Below are 13,001 nucleotides of genomic sequence, written 5' to 3' on the forward strand. Positions count from 1 at the left end.
GGGGATTTACAGTGGAGCCAGAATTAAGACTAATAGAAAAACACATTACAGAAGGCAATTCTCACAACAGGTGGGCACACATTTCTATCAAGTCATCCAATGTTTAAAAAAAAAAAAAAAAAAAAAAAGACCTGGTCAGTAAGAGAATGCACAGCCAAGAGCCCAGGACTAGAAAGCAATTTCTCTTGACTGCCATTTTCAGGAACCATGGAGGGACATGAGGAACTTTATAGCACATGGCAGGCTGTCTCAGAACAATTTACATAAAGCAATCACATGATCAGAGGACCTGAGCCCAGTGTTGCTGGTTGGGGCAGTCCATGGAATACCCATCTTCTCCTACCACGGTCCTCCATTCTCCTCCCACTCAGCAAGAACAAAGGATAAGCAGGGACGCGACGCTTTGCCCTCTCTGCTCCTTGGAAACCCAGTTCCTGGGCCTCCCGGGCCTCAGCTCTGAATGTGTATATTTCACCTCATAAAACCAGACATGAAACCAGTCTCTTTCTTACTAGACTCCACCCAGCCATGTGCCTCATGTCTACTGTGCAACCTCATTCTGTGTGTACGTATCATCTCTCCCAGGAAACAGGAGATCCTCCAGGAGTACCATCTTGACCATCTTTATAACCCCCTGCGATGCCGTGTAGAGCAGCTCGTGCAAAACTACAGTGACCGACTGAAAAGATGAAGGCCACTGAGCCAGCACCAGGGAAGGCAGCAGCCGATACGTAACCATGACTCTTCCTTTTAAAATTCATGTTATTTGCCAAGCAACAAGGAGGCATATTATTTAGATTTTTTAAAAAAAATGCCTTTGTTTCTATTTGCTCAGAAAGCAAAAGAGGAAGAAATGACACATTCAGAGCACAGGGCCAGTCACTAAATACAGAAACACACAGCATTTGCTATGTTACTGTGTGGCTGGGAGAGGGGAAAGTGAAATGGGGGTGGGACACAGGGTTAGCTACTTGGTTAGTCTGCTTACTTTGAAAAAATGAAAATAAGAGTCTTAGACCTCCAAGTTTGTCTGTGAAAATACAGCAACTTCTTAAATTAAGGTCTGGCTTTGCTTCTCTTGAGGAATACAGCAATGTTTTGCATGCCTGCCTACTATTTGGCAAGAACCATTACAGCAAACATAGAATTTTCAACTGCTTTCTGCAACACCTCTATGAGTTTTACTCATAGAGAAAACTGAGGCTTGGGGAAGCTAAGGAATCTGTTCAATGTCACAAAATGTATTAATGAAGAGCTGGGGATTTGAGGCAGGTATCTGACTGTGACCCCAAAGACACACATTGTCATGGCTAGGCTATCCTGCCTCTGACTTCTCACATTAATAAAGCAGTGGTTCATAGCAAGGGGACTGGGGTCCAGGTGATTCTTCCTTCCCAGTGACTCTCACATCCATCACTTCCTTTCCACTTCTACTGTCACCTCCTGTATTTCTGTTGATTCGATTAGGTTCACATCTGACCTCCTGATACTGAAGTCCTGTTTTTCTAACCTACTCAGCATTCTGCCACTAAGCTGGGATGGTCTCAAACACAACTTTGACCACCATGTCCCTCTACTGCTCCTTACCTATCCCTGGATCCCCAAGGCCTGTGGAATGAAGTCTGAATTTGTCCGGAAGCAACGGGAAATGTTCTGCCATCTACCCAACGTACTTTCCCCCTCTTCTTTCCTGTTGACCCTTCATGCCAAATGAAGTTGTCTGTCTACTCATTATCCCCAAAATTTCCTTGCCTGGTTGCTATCTGCACTCAGCCTATCCCCTAGCCCTGCCCTTGTGTATTTGCTAGGCTTTCCGCCCAAATCCTTGCTGTTATCTCCAAGCCCAGGCCAAATTTCACCCTCATGCGATGCTCCTCTATCAGCCCAACTGGAAGTGGGTACCCTTGTCTCCAATCTTGCAGCACATTTCCTTGGTACTTTGGATCAGGAATGTGCTCTCTGCCTGGCGCTATTTGTTATCATGTGATCAGATATTCACATAAAGGATCCATAATTTATCCTAAGAGAGTATAGTCGCTTTATAGCCAGATAATGTGTCTTTGTTTCTTGGAATCCCTCTCAGAGGCAGGAGACTGTATCCTGCATATAAAAGATATCCAATACATTCCACAAGATGAGCTTTTTAAACCAGAGCAAGCCAAATTCCACACCTTGTGCTTGTAATTCTTCCCTCAGGCACCCTTCAAAAACTATCTGCAATACCAGAAGGAACACTTAGACAAAATGTGCTCACTTTGTGGGGAGAACTATTAAAGTATTAAATTGTGATATTGGCATTAAGGTTCAAAGTATCTGCTTTTTTAACACGAGACTCTGAAGACTCAGCTCTACAGAATAATCATGTTTGGTACTGTGGCAGGGACGCTGGGGAAAGAGGTGGGGTTTTCAATCACACCACTTAGGCAGCTAGATACCCCATCTGCTTCTCTGTCCAGCCCTAAAGTGCTTCAAAGCACATGAAAGCAAATTTTTTTTAAGATTTTATTTATTTATTTATTTGACAGAGATAGAGAGAGAGAGATCACAAGTAGGCAGAAAGGCAGAGAGAGAGGGAGAAGCAGGCCCCCCACTGAGTAGGGAGCCTGATGCAGGGTTCGATCCCAGGACCCTGAGACAATGACCTGAGCCGAAGGCAGGGGCTTAGCCCTCTGAGCCACCCACGCACCCCATGAAAGCAACTTTTAAGAGCTTTTGAACCTTAACTGACCTTTCCCTCTAAAAAAAAAAAAAAAAAAAAAAAAAAAAAGTTAAAAATTACAGCCGACATCTTATGCCTTCTTTTGAGGCATTTTGCAGCTTACATATTAACAGTATTGAACCAGAAGCAAATTCTGCAAGTGATTTTTGTCATGTGTCGTCATCATTGTTGTTGACCTCTCCCTTTGGACGATGAGAAACTTGGAAGCAAATGCTGTGTCACACCCCCTGCGCCCAGCGCCATGCTGGCCAAGTGACACTCAGTGAAGCCCCATCACGTAAATAAACAAAAGAAATGGCTTGGGGATAAACGGAGAGAAGTAAATTAGAAAATATGCTGGGCCAAGCCTTTCAAGTCGATAGTTCCTGAAGTAAAACATGACTTGTGTGGGGCCACCACACTGCACGCTACACATTGCTCTCACACGGATGTCACAGTGCAACTATTTCCACCAAAAGTGATTTGAGTAAATCCAAGATCCTACAGGATGAAGAAAGATTGTTTTAAAGAGCTCCATAGAAGTGGTTCTGTGAGGCAGAACCACGGTCACTCCCTGGATATGCAGTGCATCCAAGAACAAAAGATCAAATGCGCTGTCCATAGATCGGCTCACCTCTACCTTGCCCCTGGGAGCAAGACAAGAGGCTCACATTGATCTTGTTATTGAGGTGATGGAGGTAAATAGCTAATCCTTCTGTAAGAAAGAAATGCGGGAAGAGGGAGAAAGACAGAGATTGAGATTGAGAGAGAGATAAAACAAAAGCCTTCCAGGGAAAAGAACATTAGTAGAAAAAAAAAATACTATTTCAGAACTAAAACATGGTTTGAATTTGCCTGGTTCCCATTCAGCAGAAGGGAAGAGGGAGATCGGTGGCAGAATTATTACTGAAGCACGGGCAGTGAAGCTTAAAGACTAGCCTTTTTATTCATTACAACGTTCAACAAAACAGTGTTTTAATTCCACCAAAAACAAAGTGATGTGAGGACGCGCAGCTTCCCTTGTAAGAAAACTCATTGCTTTCTCCACGTCACAGGGAAGTGCTAATGTCATGGAGAGAAATACCCCAGGGAAGGCTTTGCCTTGTTCTACCTGAACTCATTTTGGAGATATTCATTCTCTAAAGATGTTTTTGATTAATGGACATGACAAATCTCTGGAGCAGCCAAGCTCCCTCCTGCCTCCGTGCCTTCCAGTTCTCTATCCCGAATGCCCTTCCCTTTCTTGTAGTCGTCCAAACGTGAGAATACTCCTCCCAATCTCTTCCATCTTTTATAATCACCGGAGCTCACGGTATATCATCATGGTATAACCACCAGAGCCCACTGAACTGAGAGATTCTCAGTAACGCACAGCAATGAAGACTGGAGGCTGTCAGTCCCGCTCTTGGAGTTTAACTTTTTCCCTTTTCCTCTTTCGACTCACTTCCTGAGCTGCAAATTGCTTCATCGAATCATTCATTTGTTCGTTAACCCTCATTCACCATTATTCTTTATTTCATAATTATCTCATCAACTATTTTCATTTAGTTGGTTGGACTCTCACTATTCTTCATTCATTCATTCACTCATTCCACAAGACACTTGTTGGGCACTGTTAGGTGCTAGGAATAGTGTAGTGAAACAATCAGCAATAAACAAAAGGTCCTTTTCCTCAAGGATCTGGGGGGAAGGGAAAATACATACACACAATAAATATATAACACGAAGTCAGGTAGTGAGAAGTGTGCTGAAGGACAGTAAGAGAGGGTGCTGGCATTCATTCATTCATTCATTCTACAGGTACTTATTCATAAGTACGTACCACGTGTTAGATGCTTGGGACATGGTAGTAAAGAGTACCTATGTCCTCAGCCCTGAAAGAAATGCAGGGACACTCAGCCTTTGGTATCTGGATTTTTAAAAGTTCCTTGAGCAGTTCTGATCTACAGGTCCGAGTTGAGAACTTCTCATCAAATGACCCACATATCCTTTATAGATTATCAGATACCTGTAACCGACCAACCCTTCAAATTTCTTCTAATTTCATTTCTAAAGCTTCACCATACCTTTGCTCTTTTCTCCATTCCCTTCATTAGGTTCTTACCATCTGTCACCTAAGCTTCTGTTATAATGTTCTTTTTTCTCTTTAAGATTTTATTTATTTATTTGACAGAGAGAGATCACAAGTAGGCAGAGAAGCAGGCAGAGAGGGGGAAGCAGACTCCCTGCTGAGCAGAGAGCCAGATGTGGGCTTGATCCCAGGACTCTGAGACCATGACCGGAGCTGAAGGTAGAAGCTTAACCCACTGAGCGACCCAGGCACCCCTTCTGTTACAATGTTCTAATTGAACTTTCTAACCCCATCTTCCACAGAGTTACCAGAGTGATCACTCTAAAAAGTAAACTTGATCAAAAAGTCATTTAATGGCTTCTTGTGACTTAAGGAAAAAGTCCAGCCTTTTGGCCAACACAGGGCTCTTGACAATCTGGGCCCAGCCTCTTCCTCCAGCCTGACTGCCCACCACTCACACAGCAGACCCATCAGACTAGACCCTTTCCACGTTTCCAACATGCCAGACCCCCACATCAACCTGTCTGCCTTTATTGTTCTTTGCCCATGCCTACCTGCCATAATCCTTCTCATCTTTCAAGAGCTGCCCTACAGAAGCAGCTTCTAGAAGCTTCCCTGGCTCAGATGCCCACAGCCCCTAACATAGTCTTCTCAGCATCTAACACCTTGCTTCCCCTGGTTGAAGCCTCTGACCTTTCTGTATTCAAAAGGTAATTCTTTAAACTTCAGAAACCCCGAGGAACTGGAAGTCCTCCCAGCAGAAAATCCACATAGTGTTGGAGACAGTTACGTGACAGACCTCTGCTTCCTTTCAATGAAATGCCCTCATCTGCATTATACACATGATAAGAACGACTTGGTCTGTGTGTTAGGATGCCACAAACATGCTCAGACTCATGTTTCAGTAGGGTGACTACTGAGAAAAGACAAGAAGCTCAACATTTCCATCCACACAGGCTTAAGTTATTACAAAGTCAAGTATTCCTTTAAGTGGAATGTATCCCTTTAGAGGAGAAAGGAGAGGCTACCAGGCAACTGAGGGATGTGGGAGGGGAAGGGCGTGGGAAGAGGAATCAGAAGGAAGAAAGAATTGGGAAGCTTGGGACACACTTGAGAAACGATCTTTTTTTTTTTTTTTTCTTTTTAGAGTACTGGCCCCATGTGAGGCCACAGAGCTAAGACAATATAAACTATTCCAGTCTTCACAGAGACTATCTTCAAGGAGGAGGTTAAAGAGAGTCAGAAACTATAAGACCAGTCCATTTCCAGGTTTCTTCAGACCAAAGAAGCACCAACAGTAGAAACATCCATGGTCCTTGTCAGTAGAGATGCTACTAGACTTTCAGTGTTGCTCAGGGCACCCAACCTTGTTTCATAGAATATGTAGCAAAAGAAGGTCTTCTCATTCCAGAGCAGGTCTCCCTCCATAGTCAAGACATGTTATACCTTCTTTATGGTAGGGTCCTGACCCCATGGGAAGAGCTTCTCACATCTTTATGGTGTACTCCCCACTTTGGCTCAGCCATGCCCTGTGGACTATTATGGAAAGGACATGTATATAAGGTGTGGTTCATGGACCAGTGCCAGTCTGAGAATTGTTACTGGTTCACAATGAGCTAAATACAGAAATTGAGAGTATTCATTTAGAATCATTTATAGCAATTTGCTGAGACATCCTAGCACATGATCAAGGGTTTATATTTTGCATGCCTTTGTTGCTTTCTGTATTTTTTTTTGTTATATTTTATAAAAGGTACTAATCTGTGATGACTAGAAATACAAACTTTTTAGGAAATGAATTCACTAGCCTTTTACCACAGTTGGCACCAACACTGCCCTTAAAATTCAGCAACCAGCATTGGAACTGTAAGCATTTGGAGTCTTTCCTTTGCCAATCTAAAGAAAACCGCACTCTCTGATCCTTTGTTCATTAAGCCTCTCTCTGCTTCCTCATGTGACAGGTGCAAACAAAGATGAGTTGTGAAAAACACAGGTATGGGATGGTAGTTGAGTTCATGCTGGGCACCCACAGTGATTCAGTTCTTCCCAGGCAGGACCACACAGAATTGTGCTCATAGAAAGAAGGAATCTTGCCACAGAGTCTATTAGAAAAACTCCTTCATATATTCCACATATGAGTGAAACCATATGATAATTGCCTTTTTCCAATTGACTTATTTCACTCAGCATACTACCTTTTAGTTTCAGAGCAGAGGATCATAAGGGAGGGGAGGAAAACTGAATGGGAAGTCATGAGAGAGGGGAGAAAAACCATGAGAGACTCTTAATGATGGGAAACAAACTGGGCGTTGCTGCAGGGGAGGTGAGTCGGGGGGAGGGGTAACTAGATGATGGGCATTAAGGAGGGCATGTGATGTAATGAGCACTGGGTGTTACATGCAACTGATGAATTATTGAACACTACATGTACTATATATTGGCTAATTGAATTTAAATTAAAAAAGAAAGAAAGAAAGAAAGAAAGAAAGAAAGAAAGAAAGAAAGAAAGAAAGAAAGAAAGAAAAAGGAAGACTCCTTCAGAAACTTCAATTTCTAGTCACTGTTGCCTCACAACACTCCCGGACACCTGACTCCTAGCTAAGAAAATATTGACAGGTACTGAGTCATTCTATTGAAGTTCAATTCCTCTAAAAGCACAAGCCCCAAAATACACTTAACACACCCAGTTCCCAAAGGTTAAAGTATAAGTGAGAAACACCGCAAGGACCTGACACTGAGTCAAGTAGTAGTTTCTGACATGGGAAGGAGGAAGCATACATCAGCCCCTTCCACAGTTCTGGATGATTACCACCCAGGTCACGTAATGAGGGAAGCAAACTAGATGCATCTGACATTTTTATTCTTGCCTTCTCGACCATACCTCATCTATGTTACAATCACATAATTATAAAGCCACTGGAAATTGCCAATTTTCTTTCTTCCTGTGAAATGCTAAGTCGTTCCTACATCTCATTTCATTTAATCTCATAATATCCTGGTGAGGCAGCTCTGCTCTGATTTATAGACGAGACCAGAAAGACTCGTCTGAGGTCACACAAGGAATGCAGGAAATACTGGAGACATGAATTGCAGGAGCTGTATTAGTAGCTTCAAACTGAGGAAGAGGGTAGATACGCCCACCAGACTGCCTGAGGTCATGAAGAAAATGAGCTGGGCTAGTGGTGCCTCTGTCCCCCAGGATCTTTGGTAGAAATGAGTTCTTGGGAGAAGGACAGGAAGTCTGACCCACACAAAACTGTTCAGTGAGCTAAGTTGGTCTTCTGATATCCCCAAATCTCTTTCCTCCTTCTATGGGACTTGTATCCACCTCACCTAGTCAGTCAGTGTTTTGATATCCTTGTCCCCTATCAAACTGGCTCTTAGGAGCTTCTGTCAGCTCCTTGATGGTGATCCTAAATGACTGTGCTCTCATTCTCACTCCTGGAGTTTCTAATACTTCAGGTCTCATCTTTCCCTATGGAAGGATATCCTTTATCCCACTGGGGGACTGCTGGTGAATGGGGAGTCACCAAAGGGAGGTGGTAGGGATAGGCTCTCACTCTCTGTGAGAGCCCCTACTTCCATTCACTGAATGCCTACTATGTGCTGTGGACCATGTTAGGAATTCTACATTTACTAGCTAATTAAATTCTCAATAATCCCGCTGGCAAATCATTATCATCCCATCTTACAGTTGAGGAACCAAAGGCTCAAGAAGTTAAGTCACTTCTAGTACAAGGTCACAAAATAATGACTACTTACTCTTTAGTAAGTGGCTAAATAGTGGCTACTTACTGTTTAACTTCTAGCCAACATGGCCTCTACAGACATAACAGAACATTACAAATCAGCCCAGAGGGGGAGCAGTCCAGTTTACCACCCATGGAAAACAAAGTGAGTCCTCTCCAACAGGGAAATAGACAATGGGTGCCTTAATAGAATCAGTATTCCCTTTCTATGTGATGTAACTTTAGTCATATTCAGCTCTGAAATGTCTATTGATGCCTATATTACAGACCCTCTCCCTCACCTGTAAACTATGTTGGGAACACCTCTGTTCCCCAGGTGCCTCAGACTTGGCACTTGACTCGGTGGCTGTACCATCAGGAAAATTGTGGGCTTCAGCAGTGCTGGAGACTCTGAATTGAATCATCTCCACTGAGGAGCTACAGAGAAAATGCATCTGCCTTCCCACCAAAGGATAACAACCACAGTCCCAAGGGATGAACACTAATGGGAAGATCTCTACATACCTGAAAGCAAATCATCAAAACATCTGTGGCAATGTAGCTCCACGATCAGGTTCAAATGTACCCTTTGACTGGACAGATGGTAACAGGTATGGAAAACACCAACACGATCAGACTGAAATATTGAGGACAACCTGCATCCTGAAGAGCCATTTACTTAGCACCTACTATGTGTCAGGTATTCTACATATGTTACCACTAATTCTTACTACAGCCTTTCCTGGTTTATATTATCATTCCTATCCATAGCTAAGAAAAGAGAGGTTAAATGACTTGCCCATCATTAAATGGCTAATAAATGGCATATTTAGGATTTGAATTCACGTCTGGTTCCCGTGTTTGAGCTTTTGCCATCACACCATGTTATGACAATTTGATCATAACTCACCTCTTCTCTGAAGTGACTATATTTATTTTGAAGTACCTCTTCATTCTACTCTAAGGTAAAATCATTAATACAAAGGAAAACCAGCTATCGTTGGTGCTAGAAGAAATCCCCCCTCAACATTTTAGTTTTGCTTAATGTTCCGATTTATTAGAAATTCTGGAAGCTGGGAAAGAGTAGTACTCCGCTTTATCCATGTTAAGGCCCAGATTTCTCTCATATGTACTTCACAGTACCTGTGAGAATCGTCTGGTGTTGGTGCTCATAGAACACTGAGCCATGAATCCCACATGCAGTGACTGTCCTTGTGAGCTCGGTCTTACCTTGGGCTTGCTGGGGCTACATCTTCTGGCTCTCCCACAGCACCAGTTAGCTCTGGAGGGAGGAAAGCATCCTTGTTGACGTTATTTACCCAACTTTCCTTTGCCTCATTTGCTCTCTCCTTACTCTGCTCGGCTGAAAGAAGAAACAGCGAAGACAGGAAGGTCATCTCTCACCTCCATGACCTATAACACTCTTAAAGCTCTTATCGCTGAGGCTCAAACCTGAACTTCAGGTCTTCCTGCAGTGCCAAGGCAATCACTCATGAGTCTGAATCCTCAGGGTCAGAATTATAACTGCAAAATTATACCTGATTTTGGCTTCCCCCAAGCAGAATCTCCTGAGACTAAGAGTGGACCTTTACATGTGCAGGTAACTCCAGAGACCACTCCAGCAAAAGAGTGACCACCACTAGGTGAATTTCACCTGAATTGGGGTCAGGACTAAACATGTATGGCCAGGGGATGCTCAGGGCAGCTAGTCCTCTTTGGGACAGAGATACCATCATTACCAAGCATTTACTGGATGTCAACAATGTGTCCAACTTGCGGCTGGGCTCTGGAATGCAGAGCGGAACAACTGTTTCTAGCCTGGAATGTTCTTCTCCACTGTCTCTTCCTTCCCCCAGTCTCTAATTCTACATACTCCTCAATACCCAGCCAAGGCCTTCCCAATAAAACCTCCATGCTCCCTCTTCAGGAAGTGACTTCTTCTTGCCTCTGAACATCCAGGACTCTTTACCAGCACCTTTCAAATAATCAGCATTAAGTAATTATGCTAAGTGCCAGGCACAGCATTTTCTTGTGCCTGCACTACCTTGTGAGGAAGTTGCTATTTTCCAAGTTTACAGATTTGGAAACTGAGGCTCAGGAAACTTGCTTTTGACCCCAGTGCTTGTAAGTGCCGGGAATGCTTTTACATTGATGTTAAGATGAAGCAATACGAGGGCTCCCGACTCCCAAATATTCACATTCCAGGGTGGTATTCCCCACAGGTCTCTTTACACAGAAGTCTACTTTCTTCTGTCACATAATAGAATCCACAATACTAACCTTTACCTCCTGAGATTTCTGAAGGCCTGGATGGTCTTGAAAATGAAGAGGGATGCGAGCAATGCTACCTACTTTTTAAGATAGCTGCTATAGTTAACAAATAATAGAGAGCAAATTCCTATCATGTATCAAATGTTCAAAAGGTGACAGCTATTTTCCTCATTGGGTACAGACTAGATATAAACAGGGGCTCTTCCCAGGGACAGAAGTTGAGACAGCCTAGCTCAGAGTAAAAGAGAGGGCATACCATACCTATTTAAAAAACCCAACAGAACTCTAAAGAAGCTCTCAAAATACTGTCTTTACAGTCCCTTAAATGATACACTTGGCTGATTAAAGATGTACCAGATGTCAAAGTTGTTGAAAGGGAAGCTAATCTCTTCCTGTCATCCTACTCAGAGGAAATGGTTCTAAATCTTCAGAGTTAAAAGCAAAGGAATGCCTTATAAACCCATCTGTCTATACCACTACAACTCAACACAGTGTCTAAAGGACTTCCGATGTTTTTCTATATTACCCTGAATCCCTTGGCCCTGCCTTCATCCATCTGAATCCAGGGCAAGAAGGTACTGAGCTGGAGGACTAATCATATGCAAAGCATACCCCTAAATGACTTCCCTCAGCAGATTTCAGTAATGATTCTAACACCCTTCCCAACTCCTGACAATGACTTCCCAAACAAATGCTGGCTCAAAATGTCCTAGCCAAATCAACTCACCTGCTACCTGAGGTTTCTTCTTTCTCATGGATGCTCTGATGATATCTGCACCATGAATTCTGTCTCTGTGCCTTTTTGCCTTGGCTTCATAAAACCATTGGCCACTCATGTTCTTCAACTCTTGGTCATCCTTAATTTTTTCAGGCAAATGTCTACAAAAGGAAAAGAGCTTTACTTTGCTGAGAGCCTACAGTAAATAAATGAGTTCACTGAGACAGTGCATTAAGAAATCTGTAAACACGCAAATAAAGCTCTCAATATTTTAGAAGACATCACACATCTCCTAGAAGACCAAGAAATATTTATATTCCTCTTTGATGGAAGACTAACACTTTTTAAAAATCAAAGAATTCACCCATGACCTCCACATGATGCTTGGAATTTTCCAGTTCACTTTTTGGCTGCAGTCTTCTGTGTCTACTGTTTAAATGCAAATACCCAAGAGAAAGATGGTATATTAAGTGTCTCTAAGCCTTCGTCCCTGTATCTATAAAAAGAGGTTCATCATACTGATTTACTTCATGGGATTGCTTTGAGGATTAAATTAGCTAATGCACACAAAACTGCCCTTTGCCAATGCCTGGCACCTAATACCCAATGAATACCTGGTGGAGGAGTTATCAGCTTATCAATCCTTTCCGTTTTAGTGAAATGAGTATATCAGAGACATGCTGGTGGGAGGGGGGATGGTGGTAGGGGAAGTGGGAGGGAGAAGGAGGCGGGGGTGGGATGGTGAATGATGTCCCTGATTCTTAATGCCAGGTAAATGAATACTGAAAAAGTAGGCTAGAGGCAGGCAACATCAAATTTATGGAAGTAGGGGGATGGGAGGTATAGAGGCAGAGGCAAATTCCGATTGTGCAATTACTTGCTTTCAAGGTTTCCACAATCATTCATGCTCACTGAAAAGCTAACACCTGTAGGACCAACAAATATAGCCTTAAATCTCCTTAATTTACACTTGCTTTTTAAAAAAAAAAGTGTTCTACTTGACAAGTGTTGTCATTATTTTTGTTGTTTTTCTCCCCGTCATGATACGTGTACTCTTTAATCCACATCCCCTAATTTCCCCATCCTTCCCACATCCCCTCTGGTAACCACCAATTTGTTCTCTGTAGTTAAGAGTCTGTGTCTTGGTTTCTTTCTTTCTTTTTTTTTTTTTCCTCTATCTCTTTTTTTTCTTTGCTCATTTCTTTTGTATAGATATTCCACATGTGGGTGAGATCATATGGCATTTTTTTCTCTGACTTAATCTGTTCAGTATTATATTCTCTAGCTCTATACCTGTTGTTGTAAATGGCAATATTTCATTCTTTTTATGACTGAATAATATTCCATTGTATATATTTACTACTTGTTCTGTATCCATTCAGCTACCAATGGATACCTGACTCCTTCCAGAGCTTGGCTATTGTAAATAACACTGTAACAAACATAGGGATGCATGTATCCTTTTGACTGAGTGTTTTGTACTTTTTGGGTAAATACTTAGTAAAGCAATTACTG

At 42.6% G+C, this 13,001-nt stretch overlaps 1 protein-coding gene across 9 annotated transcripts in view; it reads right to left on the minus strand.

Annotated features, from left to right (window-relative positions):
* The window catches only part of SYTL2 (synaptotagmin like 2), a 120,227-nt gene that overhangs the window by 40,394 nt on the left and 66,832 nt on the right, over window positions 1–13,001 (minus strand). For 5 of the 9 annotated variants that reach the window (XM_045071303.1, XM_045071301.1, XM_004763519.3 and 2 more), the window contains exons 3-4: window positions 11,496–11,647; window positions 9,728–9,860 (exon numbers count right to left, since the gene is read on the minus strand). In XM_045071303.1, coding sequence (XP_044927238.1) covers window positions 9,728–9,860; window positions 11,496–11,647 — 285 coding nt within the window. The remainder of the gene's footprint in view (window positions 1–9,727; window positions 9,861–11,495; window positions 11,648–13,001) is intronic. The other 4 variants (XM_045071306.1, XM_045071305.1, XM_045071304.1 and 1 more) reach the window with 1 other exon arrangement.

The sequence above is a fragment of the Mustela putorius genome, unplaced genomic scaffold, assembly GCF_011764305.1.
Source record: "Mustela putorius furo isolate JIRA1106 unplaced genomic scaffold, ASM1176430v1.1 tig00003987_pilon_pilon_pilon, whole genome shotgun sequence".
In the NCBI taxonomy this organism is placed as follows: Eukaryota; Metazoa; Chordata; class Mammalia; order Carnivora; family Mustelidae; genus Mustela; species Mustela putorius.